At 37.6% G+C, this 14,661-nt stretch overlaps 1 protein-coding gene across 4 annotated transcripts in view; it reads right to left on the bottom strand.

The window, feature by feature from the left end:
* The window catches only part of IQSEC1 (IQ motif and Sec7 domain ArfGEF 1), a 218,301-nt gene extending 208,672 nt beyond the window's left edge, over positions 1-9,629 (bottom strand). For 2 of the 4 annotated variants that reach the window (XM_067543795.1, XM_067543794.1), the window contains exon 1: positions 5,909-6,547. In XM_067543795.1, coding sequence (XP_067399896.1) covers positions 5,909-5,985 — 77 coding nt within the window. In that variant the 5' untranslated portion in view covers positions 5,986-6,547. Of the gene's footprint in view, positions 1-5,908; positions 6,548-9,504 lie in introns of those variants that run through there. The other 2 variants (XM_067543784.1, XM_067543786.1) reach the window with 2 other exon arrangements.
* Between the last annotated feature and the right edge of the window lie 5,032 nt (positions 9,630-14,661).

Consider the following 14,661-nt stretch of genomic DNA (forward strand, 5'->3'; position numbering starts at 1 on the left):
CTGTACAGGGCCCAGCATAGACACTGGAGTTCTACCAGGTCCTGAGATGAACCCTTCAAAGCTGTCTGTGTTGAAGGAGGTTGTAGAGAAGCTGAAAGGTGATGCAATTGGGAGAAACATAGGACAGTCTTTTCCCATTCCCATTCTTCAGGTGGAGAAGAAATATGTGAATAAGAATTCAGAGTTCTGGTTGTTTACCTCAAATTAGATTTACCATCACTTTACTTTATTGCAATAGTGAGGATGAATTGCACAATAATGCATCACATTTATACAGCGTCTTTCATCCAAGAGTCCCAAAGCCCTTCAAAATATTAAACCCCATGACAGCCCTGTGAAGGATGTTTTATCCCTTTACTAAAGATGGGGAAGCTGAAGCATGGAGAGGTTAAAGGACTTCCCCAAGATGACACAGTAACACAATCAGGACTAGTATCAGAAAGTTCTCACTTGCCCCAGAAGTCTTTGTGCCATACAGGAAGCAGTAGAGTGCCATTGTGGATTTAGGGTGTTACAGCAACTCAGCTTTTATTCTGCAGTGTGGTTGCTCTCCCTGTGATAGGTTAACACGAGAGAAGTAACTCAAGGGTAGATCACTTGAGTTAACTCCTTGGTGAAGGTGAAGCCCCAGTCTCCTGCTCTCACCAGCTTACATATACCTACCACCTTCTCTCATGAGGTATACCCCAAAACACACGCAGAAGTGACCAAGAGAACAACAAGAACGGATAGCTGTTATATATGATTCCTTCTATACTTATAAAATATCCACGATTATGTAAAACAACTAGTTATTTCAGGGTTCTCGCTGTTACCTGCATATTACAGCCAATTTTATTACCATCCTAGATACATTTTATTATGCACAAAGGACAGTGGTGTTATCATCATTTTCATACTCAAAGAACCTTAAGCATAAAGCCACAGAATGCAAAGACAACACATGCAAACCGGTTAGCAGTGGGAGGATGCTAGTAACAGCTTAGATAATTTTAAAAGTATTTTTACATAGTATTTTACTACTTAAGGCACTTATTTTTGGTGGGTTTTACCCTATCATTTTCTTTATGTACTATATGCATTGTAATATCCCCATTATGGAATGGTAGATTTTATGGGGAGAAGAGAGATTTCATACTCTCAGCTGTTCTCTAGTTACAGCAAATTTGCCAAACATTATCCTCCCTAGAGAGATGCACTGCAGGCATTATGACTCACAGCCTTGTTCTGGATGAAGTCACTGTCAAGTAGAATCAAACTGTTTGTTACTAGTAATATATATGGTGCACACTAGATACAAGTTCAAGACAAAATTTCAATTACTTTTCCACTATCTTTGCCTTTGCTTTGCTCAGGAAAGATAGTGATCCTAAAGAGAGGAACTCATTATTTAAGAGAACAGAAAGATAATAATTCAGTTGACACCAATCTCTAAAACCAAGGGAAAGACATTCACTAGTCTTGTGGACTATGAAGAGTGTGTGTATGTGTGTGCGCAGGCCACACACAAACAAATGTATATAAATAGTGTATAAAATAGGTGGAGAGAGTATTCTTTTTCTTACCACAGCAATTGTGACTGTAATTTGTCGCCTTAGAGTAGTTTATGATGATTGTTGCCTGGTTTGACCTTTTGATATTGCAGATAACTTATCTAAATACCTTTTTTCCCTTTACCATACCACTCTTTTATAATAGAGCTAAATTTAAAAACATCATTCCTTTTGTAGTTGTGTTATAGCAGCTGATTACTTTCTGTAAAACAAAAATCTGTTAATACAAATCTCTTTATTGTTTATTTCTTTATTGTTTGTGTAATAGCCAAGTTATCTTGCATGTCTCTGGCTACTTAACATTGCCCTAGAAATATCAATAACAGTGCCTAGGCACAGCCAAAGTACCAGGGCTCCATAACAACCAATGAAGCATGTTTTTAAACAAAGAATAAAACTACAGGACAACAACAATTGAGATCATCTAGCACATCTGTGCCTTTCTTTCAAAGTGCCTCTAAACTAAGGCTAATGATTTCTCTAATGGCCTCAACTACTACAAGTACTAGATAACAGAGTTGGATAGGGGAAATAATACAGAACTGAAGGTTCAGTGAAAGATATTAGGAGTGGCTTTTTTTTTAGTGGATTCTCTGACTCAGAGTTATGTTGTTAAATATTTGTACAGTTTGTTACAATGCTGCTCCTGCTGCCTGTAATTCAGGCCTGATTCAGAAAAGCATTTGTATTTAGGACAACCCCTGAAACACCTTAATGGGATTTAAGCACATCTTACGTGTAAACACATTCTTCAGTGCTGACCTGACCACAGATGAATTTAAGCATGTGCTTAAGTCCATCCTGAATCATGGGCTAAAATAATAATGTTATAATTCCTGGTTGGAGACAGACAAACATAATTGTAGTTAATCCCTGCTTTCTGAAACAATGAGAGGACTAAAACATGTCCCTTTCCCCCACCATACTATCATATATTCATTCACTGAGATGTCTGGAAAGTGAAATTTGTTAAAAAGGCCAATGGCTGTTCTGTAATAGGGATTTATGCTTGTTTAAGAGGAACTAGGCTCAGATATTCTCCACGTAATGGTATTTAACAAGGAACTGAAAAATCATTTTACTGTTTGAAAAATAAACTACAGCATCAAGCAACTGGACTGAAGTACAGTACATTTAAAAGTGTGACTCGTTGATTTTTTATATCTAATTATCTGGTATTACGGAGAACTGAGAACAGCCTGAATAGAAGTTACAGACCCCACTCTTCTCACAGCCAGTGACTGATTTTCTCATCTGATGCTTTCTCTTTAATACAGTGCTAACGGTAAGATTTCTCACTTGGGCTATTATACACCACCTGGTAGATGCACATTATGATTCACCAGAAGAGTAGCTGAACTAAAGAAAATCTTCACTTGCACACTCTAAACCTGAAGGATAGCCACTTGGGTCTGCAATTCATCATCATGATTCTCTGATTAAACACGACACATTCATCCTCAAAAACCCATAAAAAACATGAGTTATTTGTTCATTTTGGGCTATAATACATCATGGAAGGATATCACCGTGCCTGTGCCCTTTAAATTCAAAGGATGTTGAATTCTCACCAATTAACTATACAACTAAGGGTGATGGCACTGCTCATAAATTAGCCAGTTCTTTATCATCAACAAACGAGAGGAAACTTGAGTTTCATGGAAACTATCATCAGTTAACATATTAAGCATTTATATATAAGGTTTTTTCGTAAACTTGCTGTGTACAGCAAGCCACTTTCTGCGACTCAGACAAAAGCAATTTATTAGTGTAGAAACACAAAATTATTTGAGGCATACTCAGAGTCATTTTGACTGGTTTTTTTTTAAATGGAAGATGAGAAGTTTTATCCAATGAAAGATACCATGCGTGAAATCCTGGCCTCACTAATGTCAATGGCAAAGCTCCTTTGATGTCAATGGAGCCAGGATTTCACCCAGTATCTTAGGCAGATGTAAACTAAAGGGCTTCTCTTCACTTGCAATGTGACTGATTTAACATACAATGCCCCTCTGTATATAGCATGCCAAATTAAAAAAGGATGCAAAGAAACTAAGGGCCAAAGTATGCTGTATGAGTGAAATACATCCATCAAAGGGCCAACATGAGTCCTACGCATTAACGAAGGCCTACATAAACCAACAAATAGGGCTTAAGTGGTTTACCAACTCCACACTGAGCCTCTCTCTGCACATGGAGCGATTTGACTGGGGGAATTGTACCAATAGTTCTATGAACACAAATTCCTACAGAAGTGAATCTCAAGCTTGCAGTTGAAATACTGGCCAGGGCATTTTCATGAGCACTCACACCAGAAACTTAATTATTCTATTCTATTCTCTGATCTGTTCACAGATACACACCCAAAACCATGGTAGCCCGCTGTCCCTGCTCCCTACCCCAGGGCATCAGCGCAACACAGGACAGGTGATAACTAATGCTATTGCCAAAAACTCATGTGCTGAGTGCTGCGTAATACAAGCGTTAATCAAGTTTCCATTTTGGGTTATGTAATTTAAATTATAGATATATTCCTTCTTTATAGCCAGCATTTGACTCTGTTCCAAGAACATTTTAAGCTAATTTAAAATCACTAATGAAAAATAATTAAAAGTCTCATGAAAGTGAGGTATGTATTTTTAATCAGTGCTTTGCATTTAGCTTCATTATTCATTTTGGGCCTTTTGTTTTTCACACTCAGTTTTTGTCACTCTGTTTTAGTGAGAAATTAAGGTTTTGTTTTTTGGTTTTATTTTTAACCTCTTATTTCTACAAAGTGTGAAAAAGTTATCAGTTTCCTTGATTTTTTGCCAACCCTCTCCGATTTGATGTCTGTGGCCACATTTGCCTGGGTGGACACCTGTGCCCACTTACCCAGATGCAGTTGTAGAATCAGGGCCTAAATTCACATAGGTTTTGGTGACAAATAAATAAATGGTCTTGATGGGAGTGAACCCTTGAATACTGTTCAGGCTATCCGCGTAGAGAAATAAGGCAGCTATATGGTAGTTAGTTTGTAACACACCTCAGTATTAGCCAGGCACCCAAGACATAAAGCTATAGTTGGTTTGTATTTGACTATCCACCTCAGAACAATCTGGCAGCATCTCTATCACATTATTTAGTTTCTTAGCATAAAAGGAAGACATCATAATAGGCTGGGGAAAAGTATCAGGTCAAGTTGTCAAATGCAGGAGAACATAACACATCCTATTTCATTTGTAGGGACATTAAATTTCCTGAAGCATATGGCTAACTTTGGAATCATTCTGCTTAAAATGAGCTCATGAAAAAATAACAAAAGAGGGAGTATAAACAGATCTCCTGAGACATTTTCAGTCAAACGGTCACAGTCAAGGCTCCTATCTGACAGAATGCTAAACCATGGGGTAGGGTGGCAGAGCCCTACTTCCTTGAAAATGATCAGAATAGTTCCCTTCACTGCATGATAAATTCAGCTCCAATTAGCATTTGGTACAAAGCACTTTCTGTGGGCTGACAATAGAAGCTTACAATACAACGTGTACAGAAGAAAGGCAGAATGCTATTTTAAAAGAATCACACCAATTTTGTTAACAATCAGATGAACACCATTTTGGTTTGACTGTCGATGTCCAAAAAGAAAGTTCAGTTGCATATAATTTTCCCCATTTAATAACTTATTCTAAAGAGTGAGAAACACGAAGTTTGGATAAAAAAAAAACCCCATCTGGATAAGTTGAGTGTACACATTAAATGGAATTACTTATTTTGCTTTTCCATGAATAGGCAAGCTCAATGCATCAGACACCAGTTCCCTATTATTTATAATCACTATTCACCATCAATCATTTAAGCATTCTGTCAGACCTATCTGGGAGAAGTGCCTTTGCTTTGAATGACTGTGATGTGCACTTGATTCTATCGGAAAAGAAACATGAATTGAAATATTATCAAATATTCCTACAAGAAAAAGTCTTATCTTCATTACATATATTTCCAAGACATCCCAGTCAATCATCTCAGGCTATTTATATTTTGTAAAATAAACAGCAGCTACTATACCTGAGAATAAAATAATCAGATATAACTAAAACTCACATATTACTTTTGAGTTAATTTGACTTACAGTAAAATTTAACAACAAACAATACCTTCTTCTGCATTTGTGACACAAAAGTGGTGATAGCTAATGCAATAATAAGCAGCTTTACAATATTTGCCACAAATTCCCATTAATTTCCATGCCACTCCCTTTTTCTCTTGCATGCACGCTTGCCTTTCAACAGTCAAACAGAAGAGCAAATAAATGCACTGGTGGCTTGATGTGCAGTCATTCAGTTCTGAAAAGCATTTTAAAGTTAATGTTTTCTTACCTTTTATAGAAACCATGAAGAGGCTGGAGACATAAAAACTGCCAGTAATCCAAGCAGAAGGCCTTCAACTTCAGCATTTTCAAATAGTTTTACTGCAGCAACTGTAGTCTGCAGCTAGTTTTTTTTAAAAACAATACAGCACTTTTAAAAACAATTTTGACGTGACTGACTCTCAAATCCAATCCAGTTTCCCTTCACCTTATTGCTGCAGCATAAGTGTTTCTAATTGCTACCAATGTATGCAGCAACCCATCCACATGGCACAACACCTTCACAGTTACAGTACACTACTTTAATACAAAGAGACAGTAGCACAAAGGCTACAAGTTCATTTACTGTGCTCTTTGATCCTGATTTCAGCCTATCTTTCCAAACGCCTCCAAACACAACCAATGTAGCTGTTATTACACAGAAATCCCACTTCTCCTTTTGTTATTTTAGGCCATTCTGAAATCTAATTGGACAAACAATTAGTATGTATATATATTCCAGTTAAGATTCCTGAAGGCCTCTTGGAAAGCATCCTTGAAGCTCATAGCCCTTAGGAAAATGCAAACTATTATCTCAATCAGGTCTGAAAACAACTGTCTACAATCACAGTAGTGTTAAGATCCCATCCTATGGAAACTCCTCAGTTTTCTAGCAGCATACAACTGTTTTAGTCAGCTCCTCTGGTGTGAATCACATCTGTTCCATTGTCTGCCAGCACCTATGAAAAATGTGGGTTCCCTTATGACAGCGGGAAAAAATGACAAGCAAAAGTGAGGACCCTCCCTGCTCACAAAATAAATTATGCTTATCTTATTCCCAACACACTTAGCCAGTTAGGCCTGTGTGAAGAAAAACTAATCATCTGAACCACATGGTGCACAGTGGGGCAAGCTCCCAGCTATAAAAGCCAGCAAGATAAAGCCTCACTGAGATAGGCTGATTCCAGTTGCTAGGGCAACAGAAACACATTGATAAAATCTAAAATGGAACCTTGATGACAGCTTTTCATTGGCTTGCAGGGAAATAATGTCTCTGTAACAAGCAATGCTCAGGCACTCATAGCAACCTCATCAGCTGAGAGTGAATTTGGGGCTGGACTAATGAGCAGCAATGCAAAATAACAGCTTGTCGTCATTTAGTTACAGTGGAAATCCAAACCCATTTTTATTCTGAAGGGAGCACAGAAGCAATTAGCAGTAAGCTGCTTTAAGAAAAGAAATTTCAAAATTAGTGGCATTTTCTATTAAAATCCTTCAGCTAGAACAGGCATAACAAAAGCAACTTTCATGTTCTGCCTTTTTAGACCGTCAAGCCATTTGGACTCTTATCTTTTGAGAGACACTACAGGGCCCAATTCTGTCACCTTTTTTCACTTTGAGTAATAAGCTTACTCTGCAAGCAGTTGCATTGATTTCAATGGAAAAAGACACTATTCAGCAGAACCGAGGATGGCACAATTGGGCCATATGTTTTTTGGGGGAAGGGAGAGCTAAGGTTGCAGAGTATCTGTAGGAATGACAGTCATTACCAAGGAAAACAAATATCTTGTTGGAAAGCCCCCAAGTGTAACCTTATTTTTTGCATTCAAACTGCTGTGAATTTTACTCTTCTGCTAACTGTGATTTTGGTAGTGGAAATAGGCATATGCAGACTTCTCATTTTGTAGAGTTGTTTGAAAATACATCAATAAAGAAGATCTGGGATACATTTTTCAAAAGTGCCTAAATGACTTAGGAGCCTATGTCACACAAAATCAACAAGACTTAGGATCCTAAGTGCCTAGGTCACTTTTGAAATTGGAGCTTTTGAAAATATTACCTGTAGCTCTTTAATTTGACGTTGTAAAATGGTTTGAAGTCCTAAAATGAAGGATCTTCTGCATTACGGCATATCAAATTCCCCAAGTGCCTGGATAATAAACTATATTTAGGGATTCAATGTTTTGGTTTCTGGTATTACTCAGTCACACTATTTCTGCTTGGCTACTTTAGTGCCTTGCAACTTCTACAAATTTGCTTCATGGAGGTTTATTTGAAATGTGACTGCATGTGTTTTGGTAAAAAGCAGTTGTTTCATTAACAATGAAAAACACAAACATTAAAAATATGTCTCGATGCAGGTCCCTTTAAAACAGTTTTATGCCATTGTGTGCATCCTATGGTTCCACACAAATAAATGCACCACCCGGAAATGAGCTTCAGAAAGCCTGTAGAAAATTGTTGCAATAACTGGAGCCTAGAAGACCTACTATAGTAGTGAGCCTAATAGTGAGAAAATGGATGGAAATTGATAAAATGGTTCAATCACCTGTAATAACAAATGGTGCTGGGAAAAGATAACGGAAGTCCAACTTAGACAGTTACGTAAGTTTATATACATTAATAGAAGTGAAAAACAGAAAGACTGAATTAGTCTAAATTCCAGGCCTGTGTTGAGACCAGGCCTGGTAAACAAGAAAAGTGTGGGACCAGAGGTTAATGGACTAAACTTTTGTCAGAAGTTAGGCCTGATTGATGAACAAATAATGGTATGATGGACTATTGCATCCATCACCCCTTTTTCAGAGCCCTTAAAAAGAAACTTCTGGAGGCAAGGACATGTGAACTAACTGGGAATTCTTGGAGGAGAGGAAGGCTTTTCGGCCTCCATCCTGTTGCACCCCAGGGACTTTGTCCTTTCCCCTGGGGCCCCAAAGTTTACCACATCAGTGATCAGGAAGTCCAGACTTTGGTTCACCACTGGGAACAGCTGGTCACCACCACTGCATCCGCAGAGACTCCAGCCAGGGACACATGAGATCCTGCTGGTCTCCCCTTCCCTTGAGGGCTCCTTTCTGTCCCACTAGTTTTCTTCCTATCTCCCCTCATTCAGCTTTTCATAAAACCTGATCCTTTGGTAAACTGTACCACATGACACCAGCACAGTGAGAGGAGACAGCCCACCCAGATCTACCCAGTTCTGCACTGAGTGAGAGACGCTAGTAAAGGAGAGGGACCAGATCAACCAGATAATGTCCCAGACCACTGACCAGGAAATGAGCCAGAGTCCAGAACACTGCTGTTGCAGCTGACCTGCTGACCCTCAGCCTCTGTCTGCGACTGACCTGACCCTGGAAGTCTGAGACCATCAACAAAAGCTGTATTTCCTCCACTTTTACTATCCTGTCTCTTTCTCCCCCTCATGTTGGTCTGTTAAAAGCAGGAAAAGTGAATATTCTTCACATCTCAGAACTGAGCAACAAAACAAACCCATTTCCTTCCAGTCAAGAAGGGTTGCCCAACTAAGTAGGGCAGTCTAATGGGTATCTTGTATAGGTTTTGATTAAGTTTGTTTTGCATAATCATTCAATTTCAATTTAGAACTGCATTATAACTTGTTTTAACTCCTTTTCTTTTTTTTTTCTTAGTTGATAAATTTCTAAGCTTTGGCATATTTTTAATATGTTTGCCATAAAACTAACAAACCGAGGTCTCTATATACCAAATCCCAAACCTTGTTTAAAACAGTTTAATGTTGGACAGTTACAGGGTCATGTTAACACCTTTGACTCTTTGAGTCCTTTATTCCATCTAAATTAATACAACAGAACATAAACCTGTGTGTACCTTGCAGGAGATGGTATGAACAGGATGAACATCTCTTTTAAAGGAACCTTATTTTCTCTCCCATAGTGTTTATTCCTTATTAGTTGTTTCCCACTGACAGTGTGCTTGGTACTGTGGAAATGATCTTTGAGAAAGTACAGATGGATTTGTTTTACTGGTTACCATTGAAAAGCAGACCTCTATAACAATCGTACATAACATGAAAGCCAAATCCTGTGGTCCTCACTCAAACCAAGCTCCCACTGATTTTATTAACCTGGCTATTTTCAAGCAAAGAAACTATGTAGACATGTTAGGGGAAAACTAAACTTGTATTAAACTTTTCCATTCCATCTTTTGAATTTGAATTAACAAGAACAGCTCCCATGTTACATGATAGTTTTACCTGAGTAAGGACTGAATTTCAACACCAAATGGTAATAATCAAATTCTCCCCTCAGTTTCACTGGTGCTGAATTAGATCACTGCAAGGAGTGGGGGTGTTAAGGAGTGGAGAATTTGGCCTTATATTGCTAACAGAACACAGAAACTAGAAGAAATAATTGTAAATCTAAAGATATAACAAATGAATCAGGTGAAACTATTAAAATTTACTTTTAAGTTTTCAGAAAATTCTAACATTTAATCTCTTGCTTGAAAAGCTACAAACCCTGCAAACTCATCCCACAGTTTAAATAAAATGTATTCACCAGGACCAAAAGAAAAAAGGATAATGCTAGTCAGAAACTATTGTGCCAGTAGCACACCATCAAAACATTTGCTCCTAAAATGACACAGCTTTCAGAAAACATTTCTTTTTCCTGCTCACACTGTATTGCAATTTCTTCCTCTACTATTGATAACCTTTCCAGAAGAAATTACTGTGTTTCTCCCCTTCATTATATATTTTTAAATCCTGAACTTTCAGTGAGTAAAAGCTACATGTCTATGAATTTTCTGACAGTGACTAATACTGATTATCCTGTACTGCATGCACAGAAAATGCTAATTAGGACTTTTGTAAAGGGAAACCGCTATGTTCTCCACATGCTCTTCATTTTTCTTGTTTTCCCCTGAAAAACAAGTAACTAAAAACATTAAGCTTCATCTCACGCTCAGCCTAGATATAAAACTGGTTCTTTGAAAGAGGCATTTTACTGCTACCTTCTTTGTCTTAGAATTCAGAGGCTTAATCGAGTAGTAATTTTTGGATGTGGTGCAGCTTCAGCATTGTAACCCTCAGAGAGCACTGTGCTGCATCTCCATATTCATTTATGGTTTCAGTGTGCGGAGGCCGGTCTGGCAGCAGTGTGCTGAGTGCTCCGACTGGCTCTTCAAAAGTGGCCATTATAAAGACTGGCAAAGTTGAAAACATACAATACCAAATCCTCCTTTAGGGATGGTTGTCTTGACAATCCATAAAGTAGTGAGGATGCACTCAGACATACTGTTAATGAGAGAGATTGCTCTATAAAAGAAATACAGCATAAACTTAGAGCTAGCTGCACTTGCTTGCATGACAATAGGACAGCCTTGAAAACTGTCATGAAAATTAACCAACCATTGAACCCCACTTTACATAAGGAAGTGTATTCTGTTTACTTAGGCATCTGAGAATCATAAAGCGTAATGATATTTTACTGGCCCAGCAGAAGTAATAACTCAGCCAGGCGAGTGGGCAAATTCAATTTTGCAATCCTGCAATAGGAGATCTCTAATTTCCTTAAACCTTGCACAATTCCAAGAAGCAATATCTACCCACAACACCTTCCAGAATGATCGCACTGCATCATATCCCTAGTCTTTAAACACCTATAAACCACTGTGGATTGCTTTATGATAAAAGGAAACCCTGAGGTCAGAGACAAATTCAAGACTTGAATGCTTTAATTTTGGAAAGTTTGACATGATTTCTGGGTAAAACTAAAGTTCAGGGTCTCAACTGACCAATGGGTTTAGGGTCTAATGCTGAGATTCAGATATTAGGAAACCATACTGCATCAGATACTGATTGAAAGATGGCAGGGCCCACTTCAAAATGTCTGGGTTCATAGTTTAGTTATTCTGATGCAATATATAGCTGAGGACAATTTATGCAAAATATAATACTTATTGCAAGACTGCATAAATATTTGCATGAAGGCTCCTTCATAAAGAACATGAGCAAAATTATAATGGTAGTAGTGATATTTTAATTATTATGGACCCAAACCTGATCTCAGGTTCTGTCATGTAAATCTAGAGTACCACTAACGTAGTCAAAGGAGTTAATCCGGTGTAGTCACAAAGTGCTCTTTGGTATAGAATGTGTATAAGACTAAAATCTAATCAAAATGAATAGTTTGGATCTTTAATGTCCTGGTAAAACTGAGATCAGCTCCTGCACCCTTATGTTCTATACCAGATACATACAAAATGCACATGGCACTAGATGTTCTCACAAATGCACAGTGCCTGGCATGCAGAGCTGGTCACATCGTCTTGGAAGGCAGATCTGTTTTGTTAGTGGTGAGACAAGAGACCAGGAAGATATAATGCATGGATATATCCCTGGAGGGATACTATCTGTCTATTGGGAAATTCAGTGGGTTACAAGAAATCATGTACATTATTTTACGGTCTACTAATGGTATTTGTTTGGACAAACTGATGAGATGATGCCTACACCATATTCAATAAAATAAATCCCTCTTCTGCTTCTTCCCATTTTGTGACATTAGAGCTTAAAGAATTAGCCTCACAGATTATTTTATTAGAACTCCCAAGTCAGGTCTACTGACCAAAATCACTAGATTTTGCAAGTTATTTCTCCATTACCATTTAGTCCTTATATAAAATAACTACCTTAGTTTTACATCTTATCTAGGAGTTTCTCTAACACATCTTTTCCTGATTACTCTGTTTCCTTAGAGCTCTGGAACTTCACAAAATGCATTTACTAGTAGGTCAAAGGCAGCAATTTAAAAACGAAACAAAACATTGTCATCTTGAAAAAAATTATATACACTTGCCTTAGCTTTAAAAAAACATACAAGAAAACAACACACTACCCCCATTTGTTTTCCCTCAAGTAAACCATGAAATGGAGGAGTACATTTATTGGAAAGATGTGGGTATATCCATCATTCACCATGCCCTATGTGCTGCCAAATTTTGTTTTGGAGGCAGAGTGGAGCATTGAAAATCTTAATGACCTTGGTTCGGTTTTGCAAGATCAAAATCTGCACTTGGTCTCAATTTGTAATGTTTTGTATGACTCTCCATCTACATACATGTTCTTTGCAAAGCATACATGGAACCATTGACAGTTGTGGGGCAACAAGACAATTATTCTCATGAAAATTAGTTTACAATAGTTCAGTGAGTGGCTTTATACATAGTTTGGGTAAAGGGAGATGGGCAGAAAAGGGAAAAGCCCTTGGATCTCCAATCATAACTATTACCTTTTTAAACTGCCTGGTGATAAAGATACTATCATGTGCCAGTTGTTATAAGACTATTGATTGGAAATACCAGGGCATACATCAAGGAATGCACATTAGACAACATCTCTCTGTAGGCAGATTCAACAAAATAAGACTGGGAACAGAATGTGTATGTCAAGAAAAACAATGCAATAAGAATAATATGTTAACATTGTATAGTATGTGGTTCATGTAGTATGAATTTAACATGTTTCATGCTCCCATTGGATAAAGATGATGGACATACTACTGAATATTAATCATTAGGTCTAATTTTAAAAAAGGATTTGGGGAAACTATTTTATTAAACAATTATATGAAAATGTCAATGTATCTATCTCCCCTGCATTTCTAAGTGGACCCAAAACTACACTATCTAGAAGACAGATATTTTATTAAGAGTGTTATTGACAATGTTCATAAAGGATTCCCCATTCCTTTTTTCAGGTATTAGATTTTTTTCTCCCTTTCTTCCTCCATTTACTACTCCCTAAATCTTCCTCATTGTCATTTGCCCATGGGAAGTAATCCCAAAAGACACCAAGTGTTGCATTCAACCTGCCTCTCACACAAAAGTTTATTTAATCTGGAACAATGTCTGCAGCAATGATTATTTCTGGTAACTCCCTCCCAGTGAATGCCACATCACACACCAGCCACATGATGCCCTGTGCTAAAATGAAGTTGCAGAGCAGAAGTGAAAAGGCAAAAACAGAAATGTTATCTGTGAGTGATGATATACTCTGGGAAATTGTTTACAAACCAATCCATGATTATTTGAATGGAATGGAATTGGAGTTAGGACTGAGTATCAGCCAGTGTTGTTATGCCAGTGATCAGGAGTGTGAGGGGTCAGAACATTTTAGAAGGATTTTACTATATATTTTAGGAAACCTTACTCATTCAATCACTTTACTTACAGTAATTCACAACAATAATTAAATTAAAAACGATAGGAGATTGAACAGCCATGCGGCCCTTTAATTTGAGTTATTTCAAACAAAATGAACAGCTTTCAATTAGTTTTTGGTTCAGATAAGGTTAGGCACAGCAACAGCTGCAAAACAAATGTCCTCTCAGCACAGACCAACCCGAAGGCAGACTTTCTTGAAAACAACAATTGTCAGCTTTTTCTTTTATGAGAAAGTAATTCTGCCCCAGATTAACCAAAAAAAGTGTGCATCTTTGATGCATTCTTTAATGTGTAACTGTATGACAAGGGAGCAGAAGTGCCCCTTTAATATCTAATGTTAATGGTGCCAGAATTTTTCCAGATTAAATACAGTGATCAAAGTAAAATATAAGGTGCTGCAAAGATTTACATGAAAACACTTTCTGATGTTTACGAATGTGTTCTTTGTAGAATGCTGAGCAAGGGGAAAACCACAGGAATCCAGATGCAACCATCCGCACCGCTCATTAAAAAGTGGTACATAACCCAGCACAAAAAGACAAATATCCATTCAGCATAGGCTGGGGTTTTATAGGAAATAATGTTTTTTTCATATGTGCACACATACGAGAATGCAAGGTGTTTAACATTAGAATCTTTCAAGTAACTCGTGTTTGTGGGGAGAGGAAAACTATCATTTATTTTCTCCAATACTGTGTGTGAGGTTTGGTGAATAATCAAATCATTAGATAAAGCCTTTCCCAGCTCTGTGATTGGTGTTTTGTAACAGAACAGATGTCAGAGTTGTTTGTGTTCTATATT

Source organism: Emydura macquarii, unplaced genomic scaffold, assembly GCF_026122565.2.
Source record: "Emydura macquarii macquarii isolate MOO-44397 ecotype Brisbane River unplaced genomic scaffold, CSIRO-AGI_Emac_v2 contig_968, whole genome shotgun sequence".
Taxonomy (NCBI): Eukaryota; Metazoa; Chordata; order Testudines; family Chelidae; genus Emydura; species Emydura macquarii.